The following is a 20978-nucleotide window of genomic DNA, read 5'->3' on the forward strand; positions in this document are numbered from 1 at the left end:
TTTATAGCAGCTTGCAAGCTAAACCAATTGCAATAATCACATTTTGGGGGATTTAGGGCAGAAAGTACTGTTGTGCATTCTATTATGAAATTGTTTTATCTGGCTTGACTGACTGCTGCTGCTGCAAATAGTAGACTCAATCTATAGCTATTAACTTTATTAGAGGTGCAAATAAAACTTGAACTTAAAATCGTAATTGCTTTTGGTGCACTCTATAATTTATTATGATTTAAAGTATTCTCCTACTCTGTGTCCTCTGCCTGAGAGCTGAGAGGGGGCGGCACCCTGCAAATAGAGTCTGTCAATCAAACTGCCACACTCTGTAACCTGACGCCCACAGTCAGAGCAACGGTTAGATCCTTTTTTCAGCAGAAGGCCCGGTCCTGGCCCGGACATCGAGGAGGAATCTATTTGCAGATCTGAGGGTGCGGGTGGAAGTTTGTGGAGGCTTAATTAGTTTCTCTAGGTAGGGAGAGGCATGTCCGTTTATGTAGTTATGAGTGATTAGTAGGACCTTGTAGTCGATCCTGGCTGAAACGTGGGGAGCCAGTGCTGTGAGAATAGGATGGGTGTTATATGTGTGATCGTGCTTACGGACTCTCATTAGGATCCTGGCAGCGCTGTTCTGGATGTATTGCAGCTTCTGAATAAGCTTGCCAGGAATCCCAATGAAGAGTGCGTTGCTGTAATATATGATTTCTAATGTTTCAAACATCATGTAAATAATCCCTGCTATCACATACGCTATCTGTATATTTATGTATCTTTATTTACCTTTTATCTATTCAACATGCTTCTATCCCGCATTTCTTTCTTTTCTTTCTTTCTTTTCTTACTTCAAAATGATGGAGCGTGCACAAAAAAAAATTATTTCACCCACTTCTTTACACCTGTTAACCTGTGACAAATTGACAATAAAGCTGATTCTGATTGTGCTTTTTGTTTGTCCCCGACCCCAGTAACCAGCCTGCCGTCCAGCACCGGTCTATCACATTCGGTCATGTCCCAGAGCCTGGTGATGTCACCGGGGGGCGTGGCCAGTGACGGCAGTGTGACTTTAACCCTGGCGGACGCACAGGGGATGCTGGATGGTGTAACGCTCAACCTCAATCCACAGGTACTTGCCACATCTCATACACTTACACGCACACACATGTGCACACACACACACACCCACACACACACACACACACACACACACACACACACACACACACACACACACACACACACACACACACACACACACACACACACACACACACACACACACACACACACACACACACACACACACACACACACACGCACGCACACACAAGGTTGGATTACTAACTATCCTATTGAGGACAAACTTTTACCAAGTATAAATCAGGTATAGCTCTCTAACCCCAGGGCTTAATTTGTGCCTGAGCTGGCCGGAGCTCGGCTCAGGGAAATACCTTGTGTTTTTATTTAGGCTATTCATTATTAATTCAGCGTTCCCCTCAATGTCCCTGTCCACAATGGAAAAGGACCGTTGATGAAATGAAAATGAGTTGGGTTCGTAGATCTTCACAATAACACAGAATTCACTGTTAGAAAAATGTGTGTGGTGGCATGGTGGTGCAGTCGGTAGCGCTGTCGCCTCACGGCTAGAAGGTCCTGGGTTCGATCCCCTCTGTGTCATCAGTGCCCACAACCCAAGTGGGGTTGGCGAAAGGGCCTCTCTGTGTGGAGTTTGCATGTTCTCCCCATGTCCCCTAGCGTAGGTACCCTCACAAAAACATGTCTCTATACTGTCTCTATACTCTATCTATACCTGGTCAGCCGGGGCGCCTGATGAAGGGGAAAGGAACTGGTGTCCTTCCACGTGCTACGTCCTACCGGGGAAACTCCCTCCTGTCAGGTGATAAGAAGCGGCCTGCTCACTCCTCATGCATTGAAGGAAGCATGAGCTCAGTTCGGGGCTCTCCCCAGGCTGGCAGAGGGAGAGTAGCGCCCAGGATTACAAGTTTAGGCAATTGGCACTGGGTGAAAAATGGGTTACAAAATCGTGGATAAAAAATATTTAAAAAAAGAAAGAAAAATGTGTGCGCCCGTGAGCCGGTTGGACTCCTACCTCACTAGGCTAGTTGCAGAGAGCTCCCCCTCATGTCAAACAGTTGTCAATGTTTACACCTTGATGAGAGGCCATGTGGAATTGAATTATCCTCATAACCCAAGAGAGAGAGGGAAAATCTCACGGGAGTGAATTGACGAGTGATCAGTTAAAGGCGTGTTCTCTCCTCCTCGCTGATGTGCATCTCTCTAGTCTGTCTGTGTTGATAACCGAGCTTGGCGCAGTGTGTACGTATGTGTCTGTGTTCTGTGACTTTGTGCCTGACAAAAGTGAGTGAGTGAGTAGTTTTAAAACCGCGTTGCTCGAGAACATGCAATATGGGTTGCTTTTCAGCAGCTACTTGGGGGAAATGGCACTCCTATGTGCACAAACTTTTAAAACAAGAGTTCTCTATTAATCCTAACAGTCAGAAGGAAACAAGGGACGTGAAGAAGGCACGCATAGTTCATAAATAATAGCACTCTTCTGTTGCTACATTCTTATTTTAATGCTCCGTTTATTAAATGCATTACTTGATGTTGAAACAGTGACCCATGCTGTTATTTGGCCTATAGCTTTCAGGGGGTATTTTATGGTTAAAGCGAAAACAATGTTGGGTCGGGTTCATGAGCTCCGGAACCTAATCATTTACAAATTAAGCACTGTCTAACCCTGACTCCTAAACTTGAGCTCTAAATGCAGAATCCTAACCTGAATATTTTCTTAATGGTCAGGCTTAAGCTCCTTACACACCGGGGGCGATTTTTTCATGCGAATAATACGTTTTTTTTTAAAACCTTATAAAGTCAATGCAAGCTTCCATGGAGCGAAAAAGCGAAGCGAAAACGCGTCTTTTAATTATTCGGAACGTGTCCGAATTTTGCGTATATTCGCATAATCGGTGTGTAATGACCTTTACTATAAAAGTCTTCTTTAATCCCTTAAAGTCGGTCATACCAGCCCGGACGAAATAGGACTAGGAAGATGGTCCTCACAATGAATTTGAAATGTACTTTACTTGTGGGCAGTGGTGGAAAGTAACTAAGTACATGTACTCAAGTAACATACTTAAGTACAATTTTGAGGTATTTGTACTTTTACTCCACTACAATTATTTTAAAACTTTAGTTACTAGTTACTTTGTGAAACATACATTACCCATTACGCCGATCTACAAACTCGAGCTTGTAGATCTGCTATTTTCAAATGATTTTTATACATTTTGAAACATGTGAAATGGGATATTGTGCATGATGAATACTCTTACTTTTAGTACTTCAGTATATTTTGGCGTGTGTGCGCACACACACACACACACACACACACACACACACACACACACACACACACACACACACACACACACACACACACACACACACACAGAGAGAGCTAAGATGGTAACCAACGGTATGTTTTCTTTTGCAGGGCCAGACGTTTCCTGCGGTTCTGACTGACCAGGGTCTCCAAGGTCAATCAAACAACTCTGGGCAGCAGGTCATACTGGTCAGCCATCATAATGGAGCACCTAACAATGGATACACGGTGTGTGTGTGTGTGTGTGTGTGCGTGTGTGTGTGTGCTCGTGTGTGTGTGTGTGTTCGTTCCATGCTGGAAAAGAGATGAAAGAGAGTTTTTCTTTATTTTTTATTGCTTGTCTCTTTAGCAGGCTAGCTGTCTATATGAGTGTCTAGACCGTATCTTCGCGGCCAGCGCTAGGCGCTAAAACAGATCTGTCCCTTCCTACACATGTAGTGGAATCAAAAGTACAATATTTGTCTTTGAAAGGTAGTGGAGTGAAAGTGTAAGTATCCAAAAATACAAATACTCAAGTAAAATACAGATTCTCCAAAAATGTACCTAAGTACAGTACTCATTTTAAATATACTTCATTACTATCCACCACTGGTTGTAATAAAGAATAGCTCTTTTCTGCACAGAGACAGCCTATAGGCATGTAGCGATTCACTCAACTCACAATACGATACGAATCACCATACTAGGTTCATGATACAATTTTCCAGACAAATTACTGAAAACCTTGATTGTTTCTCTTACAAAAATCATGTATTTTTTAACAACTGTATTTTCTCTTATCCTCATTCCTATATTACATATAATTTTTGGTTATGTACACTCTAGTATGACGAAGTAAAGCATTCATTTACCAAAGAAAAAATAAGAAAATGTTGAAAAAGTTGAAATATGGAGAAGATACCAGGTTTCTGCCCGACAGCAACGATAACGTGTTTGTCTGCGTGTGTGTGTGTGTGTGTGTGCGTGTGTGTGTGTGCGTGCGTGCGTGCGTGCGTGCGTGCGTGCGTGCCAACCAGCTGATGGAGGAGGGCCACGGCGTGGTGGGAGTGAGTGACGGCCAGGCGGACGTCCAAAACAGGAACCAGTGTTTCTACTGTAACCAGGTGTGCCACAACGCCAACACGCTGCGCCGCCACTGCAGGCAGGCGCACGGCAAGGACCGCTGTCACGTCTGCAGGGTCTGCAGCAAGGCCTTTAAGAGAGCCACGCATCTGAAGGTACACACACACACACACACGCACTCACCACGGCTGATTTCAGCCATTTGAATTCCATATAGAAGCAAACATGACCTCTATGAAAGCATGCTGCACATTATTTATTTTTAACACATCAACTGACAGGTATTAATTAATTAATTCCACCGCCAGTGTTTTTACCTTATTTTGACGACCCACAGAATACATATTTGTATTCAAACAAGACTGACATGTATCTGTGTCCGCACTAGGGGTTCAGACGATAGAAGCATGCGCAGTAGTGTTTTAAATGTGGAAGTCTTGCAATCAACCAGACTTGACTACCAGGCGGTTGGCAGCTTCACTTGGGGATTGGTTCAGAGTATGGGACGCCATAGGCGACCCCTCATTGGCTGGCCTTTAGCCAATAGGGAGAAAGTGACGACTAGTTTATTCACAGCTTTGCCAAGCTGTAAAAAATAAATATGCTGCTATATATATATATATATATATATATATATATATGTGTCCCAGCTAATGGGACACAGAGGTGTTTCGGCTGTTGCTATATATATATATAGCAACAGCTAATGGGACACAGAGGTGTTTCGGCTTGAAAGGTGATAACAATGTATAGGTGTTGCAGGTCTAAATGAGTTAGTAATTGGTTCAACTATATTTATTTGCTTCTAATCAAATCAACATTTTTCAAATTGATTGAATCTTTTCTTTTTTTACAATAAATCTGTAATAGGTTGTCTATAGGATTGGCATCAGACCCAAACATCTGGCGTCGGCCTCTAGTGACTACACACCTGTTGTGCATCAAGCTAATCGATGCACGCAGGATAAACCAGCCAGCCTCACACACACACACACACACACACACACACACACACACACACACACACACACACACACACACACACACACACACACACACACTGGGGTTGAGCCAATGTCACAGCATCTGCTCTCCCTGGTGAAAGATTCTCTCCAGCTATACCGTTTCTTTTTTTTTTCCAGTTAACCCATTCAATCCGGGAACGCATCTGTGTCATTTTAGATTTATTTGGCTATTAAAAAATAGCAGATCTACAAGCTCATAGCGCGGCACCGAGTGCCGCGCTATGAGCTTGTAGATCTCCTATTTTTTTTTAAATCGTGAAAATGTGTGCAAATCTTTGAATATATATACGAACATTTGTAACTGAAATCTTTGCATCCGGGGGTTCCTGGATCAAAACATTTTGAGATGGGGGGTGAACCTGTCACATCCACGTGAACATCGATTTAACAGTAGTTAGGGTAGCAGAGCCATACAGAAAAATATAATCAATAAATTGCATCCCGAGTTTCTTTAAAACCCTCAATGGAAGGTGCGTGGGAAGTTAGAGCCACAATAATAAAACCACTGTTGAACTGAGGTATTGTACCAGACCATACAATGCTTTATATTAAGTAAGAAGGACAGTGTTCATATTGAATCCTGTAATAACTGTGAGAACAATAAGGCAATAAAGGATTTTAATGGCGTAGAGGAGAGTATTCGGTCACAGTGAGCTTTGTCTTGTGTTCTTGTGAGCCGGTGGCCGAAAAATCGATGAACTTCATTACGCCCATAAATCAACTCTACCTGCTGACCTCAGCCTTGGAAATTATAGACTATAGGGAATAATGGCTATTTGTTCTGTCAGTGAGTTTTCAAGAAGAAAATAAAGTTGCACACATAGAGGGACAGAGCCTTGTTTACTGTCCATTGCACCATGTTCCAGTCTCCTGCACATACTGTGCACACTAGGAGCTCTCAGAACAAGAGGGCACAGCGCTGGCTTAATGTTCTGGTTTATGCCATCATGTTGCTTGCCACTTGTATCTCACTGTGAAGTGCAGTGGTGCCATTGATGAGTTCATTTCATTCATAGCTATTATCAGCAGGGGTCATCACCATGCTGGCTGGTGGTGGACATTTTTGTCCACCACATAAAGAGACTATAGCCTTAAAGGACCTTTACAGGTCTGTAACTCTGAGAAAGTACACTTTCAAAGTTATAAGGGTCCTTGGAAATAAAAAGTTAGAAAACTACTGTACGAGTGGACTCAATATGTGTCATAGTGTCATAGCAAATCAGATGCATAGATATTCTGAAGAAAACCTGGAGACTGACATTCAGTAATTGGGTCTTATGATCAAAATAAGAACATTATAATGTTATGTAAAAAACAAAAAATCTAACATTTGACAAGGACAGGTCTTACCACGGACACATGTGTCCGTGTACGGACACATTGATGACCCCTGATTATCAGCCTAAGACTGCTTTAAAATAATTTGTTGGCAGAAACACTAATTTTAAGTATGTTTACTCAATTTACTCACTTTCATGTATTTTTACTAATTTTTATTTAGTAATTAGTATTTTTACTCAATTCATTGACTTTCTTTTAAAGTTATACAATGCAGGTCCACAAATAAAGATTTTTGCAGCCTCTGCTGGTCATTACCGTCACTGCAGGCCGTTCGTTTATTCCTCTGTTACCCAGAATTCCATTTGTTTTCACCGGAAGATGGAAGCGTTTCAAAAAGCGTTCTTTTAATTGATTTATACGATCTGTGGATCGTTTATCTTAGCCAGTGGAGCTTTAGTTACCGTGAGCTGTGCTTTATTTTTCTGTTGTTTTTCGATATTCAAATCATACAATCTCTTAAAATCAGCGTGAGTTTCCTTTTTGTTATTAGCACGGTAGTTCCTGGCCAAACAGGAAACCGGTGCGGTAGTTCCTGGCCAAACAGGAAACCGTTGCATTTCCGCTTCCGTTTTCCGGCCAGATGACGTCATTTTCGCGGGAAAGTCCCCCCCGACACCGTTCAATAGAAAATATATAAATAAAAGGCTTTCGGGGGTGAAATTCATGGAGTGGGTGTTGTGAAACATTTGCCACTCACAAAAGATATACAATTTAACTTTAGTTTTATTGAAAAAGTTACCTAGTATTACGTTAAGTACTTTTACTCAAAAGTGTGTGTGTGTGTGTGTGTGTGTGCGCGCGCGCATGTGTGTGCGTGCATGCGCACACAAAGCCAGCTTGTGTGTGTGCATGTCTTTAAGTGGCGCATGTGTTGCACTCCTGTTTGTGTTTAATTAGTGTAACTGGTTGCATCTTTGTGTTGCAATCAGCTGCAGCTGTTGAGGCCGTGCTCATACATACGGCCATACCTACACGCAAAGTCAGTCCTTGGAGTGGTTGGCACTCAAAAATAAATCAGCAAAATGCAGGGCCTTTTTTCGTATTCATGTGAGTTCAAAAGCCTGCAGCGGCCGAGTTAGTTTTGGAATAAGTGACAGAGAGCAAGAATGGACACGCAAGGAGGGCAAGAGGAGCGCCTAGGGATCCGTTGGAGAATAATGCTTCCTGTTTGGGTAATTCCTAGAGCAAAAGATATGGCTCTTGAGTTTTATTGCCAATATGCTGTCTCTGTAGCTTATTGACGCATCTAATTTTGTCCGTCCTTCACTCCCTGCAGGCATCATGCCTCCAAAAATTGTTATCTCATTTGCAGAATTATGTGCTCCGCTGGATCATTTGGGACCATCTGTATCCAGTATTAAAACCAATTTGATGCCTATGGACACCTCTAACTAAAGCTTGAAGAGGCCCAATTCCCACTTTATTGGAAAACAATATTTGAACCCATGTGCCTGCCAGCCATTTCACACTTCGCTGTTCAGCTCTGCTCCAATTGACACCCGTAAATTGCTTGTGGGACGTTGTGGCAGTGTGAGAAGGGGCCATGTTTTGTCCTCTCTGTCCCTATGGTCCTCATTAGCTGGAGACCAGAATGTTGCTTTGGCCTGTGGATAGTCATCTTATTGTACAATTATGGCCACGAAAGCCGTTACTTTCTTAATTAGGGAGAAGAATATCTAACTTTTAATGATCACATTTTTGCATCAACGTAACCCACGAGTAAGTGGGTGAGGATATATTGATAGTTTCGGATGTGTTGATAGTTGATAGATGTGTTGATAGTTTCTCTCACCTAGGGGTGAGAGAAATTGAAACGAGAGACTTCCATATCTGCACAACAATGTGCGAAAACAGCAGCAAGGTTTGTGAGCTGTTGTGACAGGAGAAGGATGTCCAATGGAATACGACCATGAAAAAGACTGACACAATTATTTTTTTCTCTGGATTCCTTGGATCATGATGCAGCCCTCCACTTAGGCCACGCCCATTTGCTACTAGTCCTAGATTTTGTCCAAAACTCAAATTGGTAGACGTCATCTTTGTGGTCGCGTGATCATGATATCTGCCTAATTTTTTCGGATTCCTTTCATTGGCCTGCTCCATGCGCTCCTCCCAGGGCACTGTTAGCTCCAGCAAGATGAACAGAACAATAGTTAGGTCTGGTGTCACATATTGGTCGAATGAAGTCTAATATCCACATTAGACCACACCCTTATTGGATCTGTTTGTTGCTGTTGGTAGTCATGGCTGCCAGTAGCCCTGGTCCAGAGCGTTAGTGAGTTCTCTAACGGCCTGCCAGGCGCTCGGCAGGGCGTTAGAGAGACCGAATAGACTTTCAACAACACAAAACAGCCTTTGTTTTGGTGAGTAGCGAAGTAGTTTTGTTTATCAGTTGGAGGCCTCGCAGGGCAGTGGAATTCTTTGTCAGGGCTGAGAGCCGAGCGCCTGGCAGGGCGTTGGAGAGACCTCACTGACGCTCTGGACCACGGCTAGGCCGCCAGTTCCCACCTGATGTTGTGCGGGAGTCCAGACTGCTCCAGACGGTACTGAATAACTGCGAGCTTGCATAATGTCTTCAGACTAGGACTCAAGTCTAAGATGTACAGGTCATTGGGTGTGTCGAATCCTCCAAAAAGGATGGCACGATCTCCCACATTGCAACAGCACATCCTATTCATTTGATATGGAATTGAACATGGCCCTTTCCCTCTGTGCTCAACCTTCTTCCAGGAGAAGCTCTCTGGACTGAATTTCCACAGTTCATTGAGTGTAGTATTATAATATTTTCTACCAAATATATACAGCTCTCCATTGTAGGTAAAGGCTGATAACAGAAGAAGGTTTGGATTAGGTGCGTTCAGCCAGCAGTTGGTCTCTGTGTCAAACACTGTGTTCATGGTCCTCACCTCTGACCCATAGCTACCATATACAAACATCTTTGTCCCGATGATGGTGGCAGAGTGATATGATGGATCAGGCATTGGACAGCTGGTGTTAATGAAAGTCCAGACCATCGTGGCGGTGTCCAACTTGTACATGTCATTAAGGTTTCCGCAACCGTTATTGTGTCCTCCATGAATATACATGACCTTCCCCAAGGCACATGCTATGTGGTTAATCCTCCTCTTTGGAACAGTTCCAGAAACCTTGGGTTTGAACCATCTGTGGGTGTCGACATCGAATGCATAAAGAATGTTGCAGTACTCCTTCCCGTCATGTTTATAACCCCCCCAGATATAGATATCTTCTATCAGTACAGCTGTGTGGTAGTGGCGATTGGATGGAACCTCAAGGTGACATTCTCCTCTTCCAGTTGTCACTGGGGGCAGCTCCCTCCATCGTAAAGAGACTGTATTGAAGACGTGAACATCAATCTGATCCCTGTTGCACCCTCCAAATGAGTACCCTCCAAATGAGTACACTTTGTCTCCCACGGTAACAGCAGCATGACCGCCTAACCTTGGCCCTCTCAGATGCAGCGTCCAACAGACCATTTCTCACAACAGCTCCTCCAGGGTCTAAATTAGATTATTAAAGTCTTGTTGTGTAACAGAATGGTGTCCTATTGTATAAACGTCATGCAAAGTTTGACCAATCCACAACGCTGATGGGTTGGGCTGGCCAATCAAGGAAGTCCATGTGTGCTGATGTCCCTAATAGCAACCCCAGCCAGACAGGCTCTACGCAGCAGACAGACAGGCTCTACGCAGCAGACAGACAGGCTCTACGCAGCAGACAGACAGGCTCTTGCGGCTAGGCAGTTGCCTGACTAACCGGTCAATCTGACCGATTTTGAGAATTTAAAGTGAATTATCTTCTCTCATGAAGCTCTGAGGAAGTTCCCCTTCCATGACTTTTCCTAAATATTCGATTCAAATCATCTCTGTTTTTTTTTTCTGTTTTCTAAATATGAAATTAGCTATAATCATACCATCTCTGACGTTATTTTTCGTCTATTTTGACCAGACTGACCCCTCTCTCCCCCAGGCAAGAGCCGTTCACACCTCCCGACCACCCGCAGACCATCATTGTTCTAGTTAATGGATGATGTGCATTGGCCAAGCGACTTCTCTCCTTTAGGCCAATACTAATAATGAAATGAAAAGTACAACTCACCAACTCCCACTAACTTGTTCCCATAAATCTAACCTATAAATGCTGTATTTCCTCTAGCATTGTGCGCAGCTGCTCCGTATTTGTTTATAGTGTAGCAGCGTGTATGTTCTCTCTCTATGTTGCCATGTCTGCTTATTATAAGCAACTTTGGGCTTGTTTTTCACGTCTTTCTATGAAGACATGTTGTGAGCTATCTATCTGTAAGTAAGACTTAAGATCTTAAGCCGTACGGCTTAAGATTGGCTTGATTTCTCCAATTTCAAAAGTTTACAAATGTATAAAATAGAGGGTCGGGGCGCTGCGCGCCCCTCCCCCCTAGCCGCTGCGCGGTGCTTTGTGTTTGTTGGTCTCTATAATATATAAAGCCATAATAGGAGATGTTCCCAATGGAGCTATGCCCAAATATGGAGTGTGTTGTCTGACCTCACTTTGGTCTCGTTGGGCGGTTATATAAAGCCATAATAGGAGATGTTCCCAATGGAGCTATGCCCAAATATGGAGTGTGTTGTCTGACCTCACTTGGGTCTCGTTGGGCGGTGGTCGGCGATGACGCTAAGGAACAACATGGCCGACTGTAATGTTGTGAGTTTGTGTTGGCCGCAATTAATTATGCTGCGAGGGGGCAGATGTGTGCTGAGCAGTATGAAGTGGCCTACAGACTGCGCGTAGTAATTCTGCACGTTGTGGCGTGTCTTGTTAGTGACATTGATATGTTGTTTTTGTGTTTAGTCCCACACAGTGGCAGGGTTTTTTTTGGGGTTTTGGGTTTAGAAATGTATATATAGCAGACACAACGCATGCAGTAACATTTTCATAGACCTGGCTGCTTATTTCTCTCGCAAACTTTGGCAACACACGGACTTTCACTTTTGAAAATGCTGCGCGAACAGATGTGATCTACAAGCATAGAACGTGTCACGCAGCGACTGTTTTAAGCTTGTAGATCACATAGTTTGCACAGCAGTAGCCTAGAGCAGGATTGAGCACATGTATGAAACATACCGATGTGTTCACTTCTTGCGCTGCAGTGAGATAGAAGGAGAGGAGACGCTTACTTATATAATATAATATTGATTTGTCAAGAGATATCCATGTGTTTTGGACAATGGAGAGTTGGAGACAGTCACAAAATTAGACAGAGGCTTTAGTGGTTCATATAGGCTATCCATGTTTCACTCAAGAGTTTAATGTACCGCTACAGATCGCGCTGTTGTATACGCTTTTTTTTAATAAAGATTTTACATACATGATCTGTAGTTACTATTACAAGTTAGTGAAGTTACACATGCACGTTCCCAGTTAGCCTATATTATAATGTTCTGCCTGCATGTAGTCTGACAATATATGTGAGGTCACTGAGCCGAGTGGAATTGAAATGTTAATAGGTATTTAAAAGACAATGGAATCCCCCGCTGTGCCCCGCAGCGTGGGGGAGAAGGTGTCTGGATTGTCTGGAGCCAGAGGGGAGACACTGGCCAATTGGATATAGCAGGAAACGAACGGTCATTCTGATCTTAACTCAGGCTGCGTAGGGGGTGGGCCGACGGCCGCCATGCGAGTGTGAACTCTTGAACCAATCAATCCCTGGATTCATTGGATCGTGACGCAACTCCACATATAGGCCCTGGCCTTTTGTGCCAGATTCGATTTTCCGCCATTTCCTGTTTTCTTCAAAACATACTTTTTGCCACTACTCATGTTTGTCCCGATGAAAGTCCGAAATGTCAACTGAATAAAGAGAATCTTTTTGGCAAGCTCCAGACAGTGTGCTCTGTCTTTGATCTGAGATCAAAGATCCCTTTCTGAACATTTGGACGTTCCTGGTTGTCCTACGCACCTGTCACTATCGGCCTTACTTTAAAAAACTGCCACTACTCCTACAAATATTGTCCAAAACTCCAACAAATTGGTACATATTATATCTCTGGACTGGAGTCATGTGATCAAGATGTATCAGTCAGAATTGGCAGATTCCACATGCGCGCGCGCACACACACACACACACACGCAGACACACACGCAGACACACACGCAGACACACACACACACACACACACACACACACACACACACACACACACACACACACACTTTAACAATTTATTCATGTCCACACAAAGGAGGGCACACAAGAACACACATTTTAAAGGTACAGTTAAGGTTACATTCACAAAATCATGGCCTATAGTCTTCATGATACAATAAGAGCATGGCACTCAGTACTCTATGGGTATAAGTAACAGCGTCTCCGCATGTGGCGGCTGCCATTTATAGCAGTGACAGCACAATACTTTGCCAGCCTTTTTGCCTGCTTTTTGGGCACCCCAAGTTGATGAAACCCTCGAACAACCAGTCTGCGCGCGCACTTGCTTGCTTTGCTTATGGTTGTCCATCGAATCCGATGATGACGTCCACTTCTATCGGTGAGTTATTTGGTGGCTGAATAGCCCTATCCTGGACACACAAGTCCTATTGCATGGTAGGACATGTGTATGTGGTGGTAGTAGCGACGGCAACTGTAGGTGTGTTCAACTGTAGGAGTCTCCTCTCCTGGCTGTCCTTTCCTCCTCCAGCATCCCGGCACAGCTGACACCAGGTTACGGTCAGCAGCAACATCCTCCAGGGCCACACACACACACACACGCACACACACACACACACGCACGCACGCACGCACGCACGCACGCACGCACGCACGCACGCACACACACACACACACACACACACACACACACACACACGCACACGCAATGACTTAAATTAAATGCCATAATGATACGAATTGTTACGACAAACTGTTCTCTGTATCATTTGTAGCTGTGTCTAACAATGTGCTGTCAGAGAACATGCACACATGCACCCTGGCTGGCATAATAAACAAACATGGTTTATGGAGCTGAGCAGGGGCATGGAGATGGTTTCAGTTGTTTGTTTTGAATTTACTCACCTCACCTCAACGGAAACAAAACACTTGACAGAATATGCAGTGTTTTCGTATGAATACATATTGGAAAATTATACCAACTTGTATACAAACTTGCCCGCTCTAGGCTGCTCAATAGACCACAGTAATGCAGTCCCATTTAGCATTTTCTTCAAAATACACCTTTTTGCTACTACCCCTACGGATTTGGTCAACAAAATCGGTGCACATTATCTCTGTGGTCATGTAATGAAGATGTATCTGTCAGACTTTTCAGATTCCATTCTGATTGGCTACAATTGGCTTTCAAAATAGTGAACGTACTAGTGTCCAATTGCCGTGAATCTTTCACATACACTCCCAATAGGCCAAGGCAGAACCGTCCCACCAAGTTTTCCAAATCAGCGTCATGGTGGTGCTATAATAGGTCGCTTTGTTTTGGCCGCTTATAACTCTTGAACCGTAGGTCATACAATCAAAGGGTGGTGGCAGGACGAGCACAGAAACCTGAAAGGTCGTCTTTGTTTTCAAAATTCGGCGAAGTTTCATAGAGTTATATTAAAGTACATTTTCAGTCAATAGCACGGCCGCCCCCAACCCCTCTTCGAATTATTTCTTGATTTATTTATTTTTTAAGCAGAAAAAGCACTCTGGCCAGCACTTTTTCTTAGAAAACAGGAGTTACACGATTTTCATTACGCCCCTGTTCTTTTTTTGCTGATGATTAAGATCCAGTCTCTCATCATGATAAATTAAGAGGCAGAACATTTTCTTGTTCAGAACTCCACACCATCTGGTCAAAAAGTGCATAGACGATAGTTCCCACAAGACTATAAAAGTTTACCTCAATGGATGGCAAAATGCGCTTAGGCAGCAGCAATTTTGGACAAATAACAAACAATAATCTTTTTTTTTTTTTAAAGAAAAATAATTTCAGTGACATGTCCCTTTGCATATTTACTATGACTACACTAAAAGTGAAACATGAACTGTTGTATAACTGTTATATAAAAAAATGTATTTCACCATTTTTTGTTTAGAGAGCGTTGTGTGGGTGATGTGAAAAGTAGAGTCTGGATTGTAATGTGTGGGCTGGCTATTGACATGCAAGAAGGAACTGCGCAGCTGCTATTTTCCATAATGTGGGAGGTGATTTTGTCAAAAGAATTGTTTGGATTTGAAATGAGCAGAATTTACACGAGCATATCCTGTCAATATACATTGCAGTGCACCTTATCGTATCGTTGCTGTCAGGCAGGTATTGTAACATCCTTGTGAGCTTGTAGATCAGCTATTTTTGAAAAATGTTGAACAGTAATGACATGCCAAAAATAGGGACACCAGGTTGAAAGTGGTTGGGTCTCTTTGCGTTTTATAAATATTTAACCAAGATACCCAAAATGATTAAAGCAGCACTATGTAGTTTGGGGTATCAGTGGCCATTTTGGACACAAATAACATGGCTGCCAACATATTTGACTTCATTACCTAAGAGTCTCTGCAAGCATGTCCGGCGAGGACGCACTTTCAGTGTTCGCTTTGATTTGATTTTATTCGATAAATTCTGGTACAAATTACAGTACAGTATATATATCAGGATATCACAAAAAGTCCAAGGACTTATTTCCGTTGAGGTCCCATATAAGTGATTACATCATGTTTTCTAACTATCAACACATTTGTCATTTTACCTTAACTAAAATAAAATCATTGCAACAGGCACTCAACAACATAGACATTCTTCAATAACCAATAAAATAAATAAATAAATAGAACATTACATTTATCACATCCAATACCAGTCATACAACAAGCCGCAAAAGACCAACGCTGACCAACAGGGTCCCTGACTCTAAATTAACTTGCCCATCAGCCAATGTTTCAACGTCTTTTTAAAACTGTTTATTGACTGTGCAAATTTTATTTCGTGTGGGATTTTATTCCACTCCTCTGCCCCTGTGTATTGGAATGAGCTTTTTCCTACCTTGTTTTTTGATTTTGGTGGTTTAAGATCTGCTACACTGGCCCTTGTATTCACACTATGGTAATCACTAACGCTCTGAAAATAACTTTTAAAATAATTTGGACATTGGTCTTTTAAAATGTTATAGACCATTATAAGTCTCAGTTTGACGGATAGATAGATACCTTTTATTTATCTCGTGGGGGAAATGAAGGTTGTGTACAGCAATACAAGGCCAAAAGAAAAAACAAGAAGCATCAACAATACAGAGAAACGGTATACAGAAGTAAAACCTCTACAGCTGTCCTGCACTATGCAGGAAAAAATTGTGTCCATTACAATCAGTGCAATGCCAATTAAAAAATCCCATTTCCTGAAAGTAGCGGTTTTGGGCGTACAAGGTTAATACAAGTTCTGAGGAAAAGTGTGTGTGTGTGTGTGTGTGTGTGTGTGTGTGTGTGTGTGTGTGTGTGTGTGTGTGTGTGTGTGTGTGTGTGTGTGTGTGTGTGTGTGTGTGTGTGTGTGTGTGTGTGTGTGTGTGTGTGTGTGTGTGTGTGTGTGTGTGTGTGTGTGTGTGTGTGGTTTTCCCTTAAGAGGCGGCTTCCTGTTTTCTGTGGTGGATCAGAATGTCACTTTTTGCCTGGCTGGCACCAAATTGGTGGTGTTCCAATTCATCAGAGCTTGTAAAGGATGAGATTGGGACAGGTGCTCTGTGTCACTACTATACACCCAGCTGATAAGGGCAGAGATTGTTGAGTTTCTGATTGCCTTGCAGATGAATGAGTGTCTGGGTTTGTTTGTTTGTTTCTTGCATGTCTCCGTGTGTGTGTGTGTGTGTGTGTGTGTTTGTTTATTTGTCTGTTTGAATGCAATACGTGAGACCCCCCCCCACGCTTGTTTTTTCCCCCATTTATATTAAAAAATGTACATGGACTTTGTGAAACTAGCTGATCTACAAGCTGCGACGCGTTGTGAGCTTGTAGATCTGCTTTTTTCAAACATTTTAGTATTTTCACTTTTGGTACTTAAAGTATATTTTCATGGCAATACTTTTGTACTTTTACTCAAGTAACATTTTTTACACAGGCCTTTTACTTTTTTTTTTACTAGTATTGTGGTATTGCTACTTTTACTTAAGTAACACATTGGAGTACTTTTTCCACCACTGCTTGATTATTTTGCACTATAATATTTGACATTAGAATGACATGCCCAAAACTGGAATCCAGACAGATTCGCTCCGTTCTGCAGATGTTTAATTTTTCTCAAAAATCCGACGAGTGGTGCGAATCAGCCTGGATTCCTGGCTACAAAATAGGGAGGTGGGAGTTAGCTATGTTAAAGTTACACAGGATAATACATTCTGTGACAAGACATGATCTAACATTGAGAACATACAGGCAGACAGTGGATAGAAGCAAGTTATGAATGAAAGCAACACGTTTGTAATCCTCAAATCATCCAATTTCAAATATTGTGAAAATAGTGAAAATAAGGTCTGCTAGGTCTGCTATTTTCACAATTATTTATATAATATAAGTTATACGTTTCTGGAATATCTTTGGATCTTTCGGGAAAATTCAGCAATGCATTCATGTAAAAAAATATATTGTGCTTGTATTTTTGAATAATTATTCTTATATAGTATTTTTTTTAAAGCAACAACTCCAGTACTTGGCATATACCCCAGGTTGGGAAACGACTGTTTAGAAGCTAAACCCCCTTCCTTCCTTTCTTCTTTCCTTCCTTCCCTCCTTCCTTTCCTGTCTTTTATTCTGTTCTTCCAGGAGCATGAGCGTGTCCACCAGCCTGGCCCCTCCCCCAGCTCCCAGAAGCCTCGGGTCTTTAACTGCTCCTCCTGTGACAAGGCGTTTGCCAAGCGCAGCCAGCTGGAGCGACACAACCGCACACACACAGGTAACGCTTCAACAGGGTCATAAAAAGGAAGGGAAAATGACTAAAGTATATGCTATTTGGATACAGGTCCAGTGGGCACATGAACCTTGTGGGCACCCCAACGTTAAATTAGCAGCTTTTTTTTCCAAAAATGTAAGAAATAAAAAAAGAATAAATGTATATGCTTTGGAAAATAATAAGTATATGCTCTGACCTTAAAAATGTTCACTTAAAGGGGCTACACCATGAATTAAAAAAAAATATATTATATATAAATATTGCCCCCTAATACGTTTTAAACAGGTTGTAAGCCTAAAAAACATCCAGATATTTTTTCTCACAATCAGACTGTCTGTCATTCCAAGCTTTTTCAGCTGCAATACCAAAACGTCCTATTGGGCAGGGGGGAGCTACTGAGCAATTCTGTCTGGCCATTTCAGACACGCCCATTCAGGAAATCCATGAAATGAGCATGAATGACTGAATGTTAAAAAAAAATATTTTTTTTGGTACAAGAGACACTGGGGAGCCCAAAAAATACTAAAAACCTAAAAAAAAGGAAATTCATGGTGTAGCCCCTTTAAAAAATATTATCATTATTATTCAAATATTTGCACATATTTTCACGTTTTTTCAAAAATAGCTAAAGTATAAAATAGTTAAAGTGGTTAAAATGATTGTGACGCTATATAAACTACTTTTGCTGGGGACCCCCTGGAACCACCCCAAGGACACCTGGGCGTTCCCGGACCCCAGTTTGAGAACCAATGGTTTAGGGCACGTACAACATAGCCTGACAGTAAGTCCCTGGTTCCACTCCCAGACCGGGCAGACCATTTGCTTTATGTCACTCCCCTACACTCTCTCCCGGTTTCTTTTCTCTCTCACTGACTTATCAACAAAGGACCCCAAAATCTGATTTTTAAAAAAAAGGAAAAATGTCCAGGAAAGGCAACTTTACAATGGACATTTTGAGAAACTTTTAGACTACGTCTAAAAGTTCGCTGGCAGTATGAATGGGCACCTGTGTCTGAAGTTTTCTCTTCGGATGGACTTTTAGACTACTTCTAAAAGTGTAGTTGTGTAGATAGGAGATATACTGTAGCATGTGCCAGCACTGTGAAAGTAGACTATTGACGGATTGAGGACATACTGTATATATTTGGGTGAGTGAATTCAATGTATTTTCTATTTTATTTTTTTATTCTACTGTATACCTGAGGGAGAATCTAAAATGGAACTGCAACACCAGCCATCTCCCCATTGTCACGTCGGCTAGCCACTGAAGGTAGCTACATGCTTCAAAACAGTCCATCCGACGAGAAAACTTCAGACACACAGGAGCAAGGACAACAGCAGTTGTAGAAGAGAATTGACACTGGACAATTAAAGCCTTTTTTTTTTACAGAGGTGCTGGTACCAGCACCTATGTAAACAAGAATGAATTTGACTTGACAGTCATATTATTAGCAGCTGCATGCATGCTTTTACTCAAGTAAAACATTTGAGTACTTTTTCCACCACTGCATGTCATCACAGCTAAGAAGAACTTCTCGAGGGGAGGCGGGTGCTGCGAAGGACGGGCCGTCCATTGGCTTAAACGGGGAAGTGTCCCCCATTGGCTGAAAGTAGTGAAGGACAGCCAGGACAGCCAATGAACAAATACATGTCGCGTATGACCACGTCTGAGCCTGTTTCTAGAGCAGCTATGCAGCTGTTAAAAAAGGCTTTAACAACTTTTTTGTTGCACACACACACACACACACACACACACACACACACACACACACACACACACACACACACACACACACACACACACACGCAACGGTTCATTGATTCTACCACGGCAAAGTTAGCTACAACACAAACTTGAACTGAGAAGAACTAATATACTAGTACTTTTTTGTAGAACTAATATACTTGTACTGTTTTGTCGAGCTGCTGCTTTTAGAAGGTGTGAAGTGACTCAGGGCCAATCTTACAGCTGGCTTAGCAACGAAGCCTTGACACACACACACAGCATGTGTCAAGGCTACAAATATTCCAATTATAAAAACAAAGGAAACTAAACAAATGCATTGGGGGTGCATTTGTTTAGTCTCTTGTTCGGTGTCTGTCGATTGTGCCCTTGATCGTTTACATGTTTTGGCCCAATTTAATCCTCTCTTTGGCGTAGCCTTCTGATCATTCCCACCCACCCAAACAAACAAACAAACATGCACACAGCACGCAAGCACACAAGCACACAAAGGACCGATTGCTGAGAGCAGTGTAAAAATGTAATATGGAAGAGTTATAAAAACCAGAGTCATCTGCCAGGAGACATGGCCTATTACCTCGAACCATTATTTCTCTGGAGATAGTTTAGGTTTTGTGCTTAGAATTTAGTTGAGGAATTGTAATGTTTTCGCAGGTGCTTTTGGCAGATTTTTAATAAGCCCTCCCTAAGATTTTTAATAAGCCTATTTTCTTAAGCATGGGGATATTTTACCAACTTTTCTGTTCAACTCCCCACTTGCCTGATCTAGGCTGCTCGTTATTCACGTTGACTAGACCACAGAACTGCAGCTCCATTGTTACTGCGGGAATTTGGGATTAGTATGGCTACTTTTTCTACCTTCCACAATTTTCAGTATCAGCAGCAGTTAGTTACATGTACATACAAACACCAAACAATGTGCAGCATGTGATTAGCAGTTGTACATAATCTATCAGTGTTTGGCAAGCTACTTGGAAAGTGTAGTGAGCTAAGCTACTGTACCAGTTACTCTTCATTAAATTAAATGTTAGTCAGTGAACTTCATTGAACTTCAGTGTATGCAATCAGCTAGTTCCACTACATCCCATAAGCCGGTGGAGAGAGTGTTGTAATTAGCTTGTTTGTAGAGGGATGCTTATCCCTTAGCCTGGAGGGACATTTGAGCTGCAATTATAAAAAAATACAATAAAAAACGTTTTGAAAGATATTAGACAGTTGAGGTCCTTGGCCTGCTGTCAGCATGCACAATAAATATGAAGTTGTTTGGCCTGGTGGTATGTGAGATTACCTGCGGACAGCGACAGACACATGCACACACATACTCACAGGGGTGAAAACATGATCTCCTAGCAGAGATTTAAAAGAATCACACCCAGTGTGAAGTGAGTGGTGCCTTTAATGCCAGCTGTTGAGGCCGTGCTCATACAGACATACAGACTAACACACTCGGTCAGGTGATGGAGTGGTTGGCACCACTCAAAAACAACAACAAA

General features: G+C 42.3%; 1 protein-coding gene across 1 annotated transcript in view; it reads left to right on the forward strand.

The window, feature by feature from the left end:
- The window catches only part of znf236 (zinc finger protein 236), a 122813-nt gene that overhangs the window by 85052 nt on the left and 16783 nt on the right, over positions 1-20978 (forward strand). The window contains exons 25-28 of the mRNA XM_084052943.1: positions 960-1117; positions 3509-3625; positions 4414-4614; positions 17615-17744. Coding sequence (XP_083909069.1) covers positions 960-1117; positions 3509-3625; positions 4414-4614; positions 17615-17744 — 606 coding nt within the window. The remainder of the gene's footprint in view (positions 1-959; positions 1118-3508; positions 3626-4413; positions 4615-17614; positions 17745-20978) is intronic.

This window comes from Gymnoscopelus microlampas (genome assembly GCF_963454915.1).
Source record: "Gymnoscopelus microlampas genome assembly, chromosome: 3".
Classification (NCBI taxonomy): Eukaryota; Metazoa; Chordata; class Actinopteri; order Myctophiformes; family Myctophidae; genus Gymnoscopelus; species Gymnoscopelus microlampas.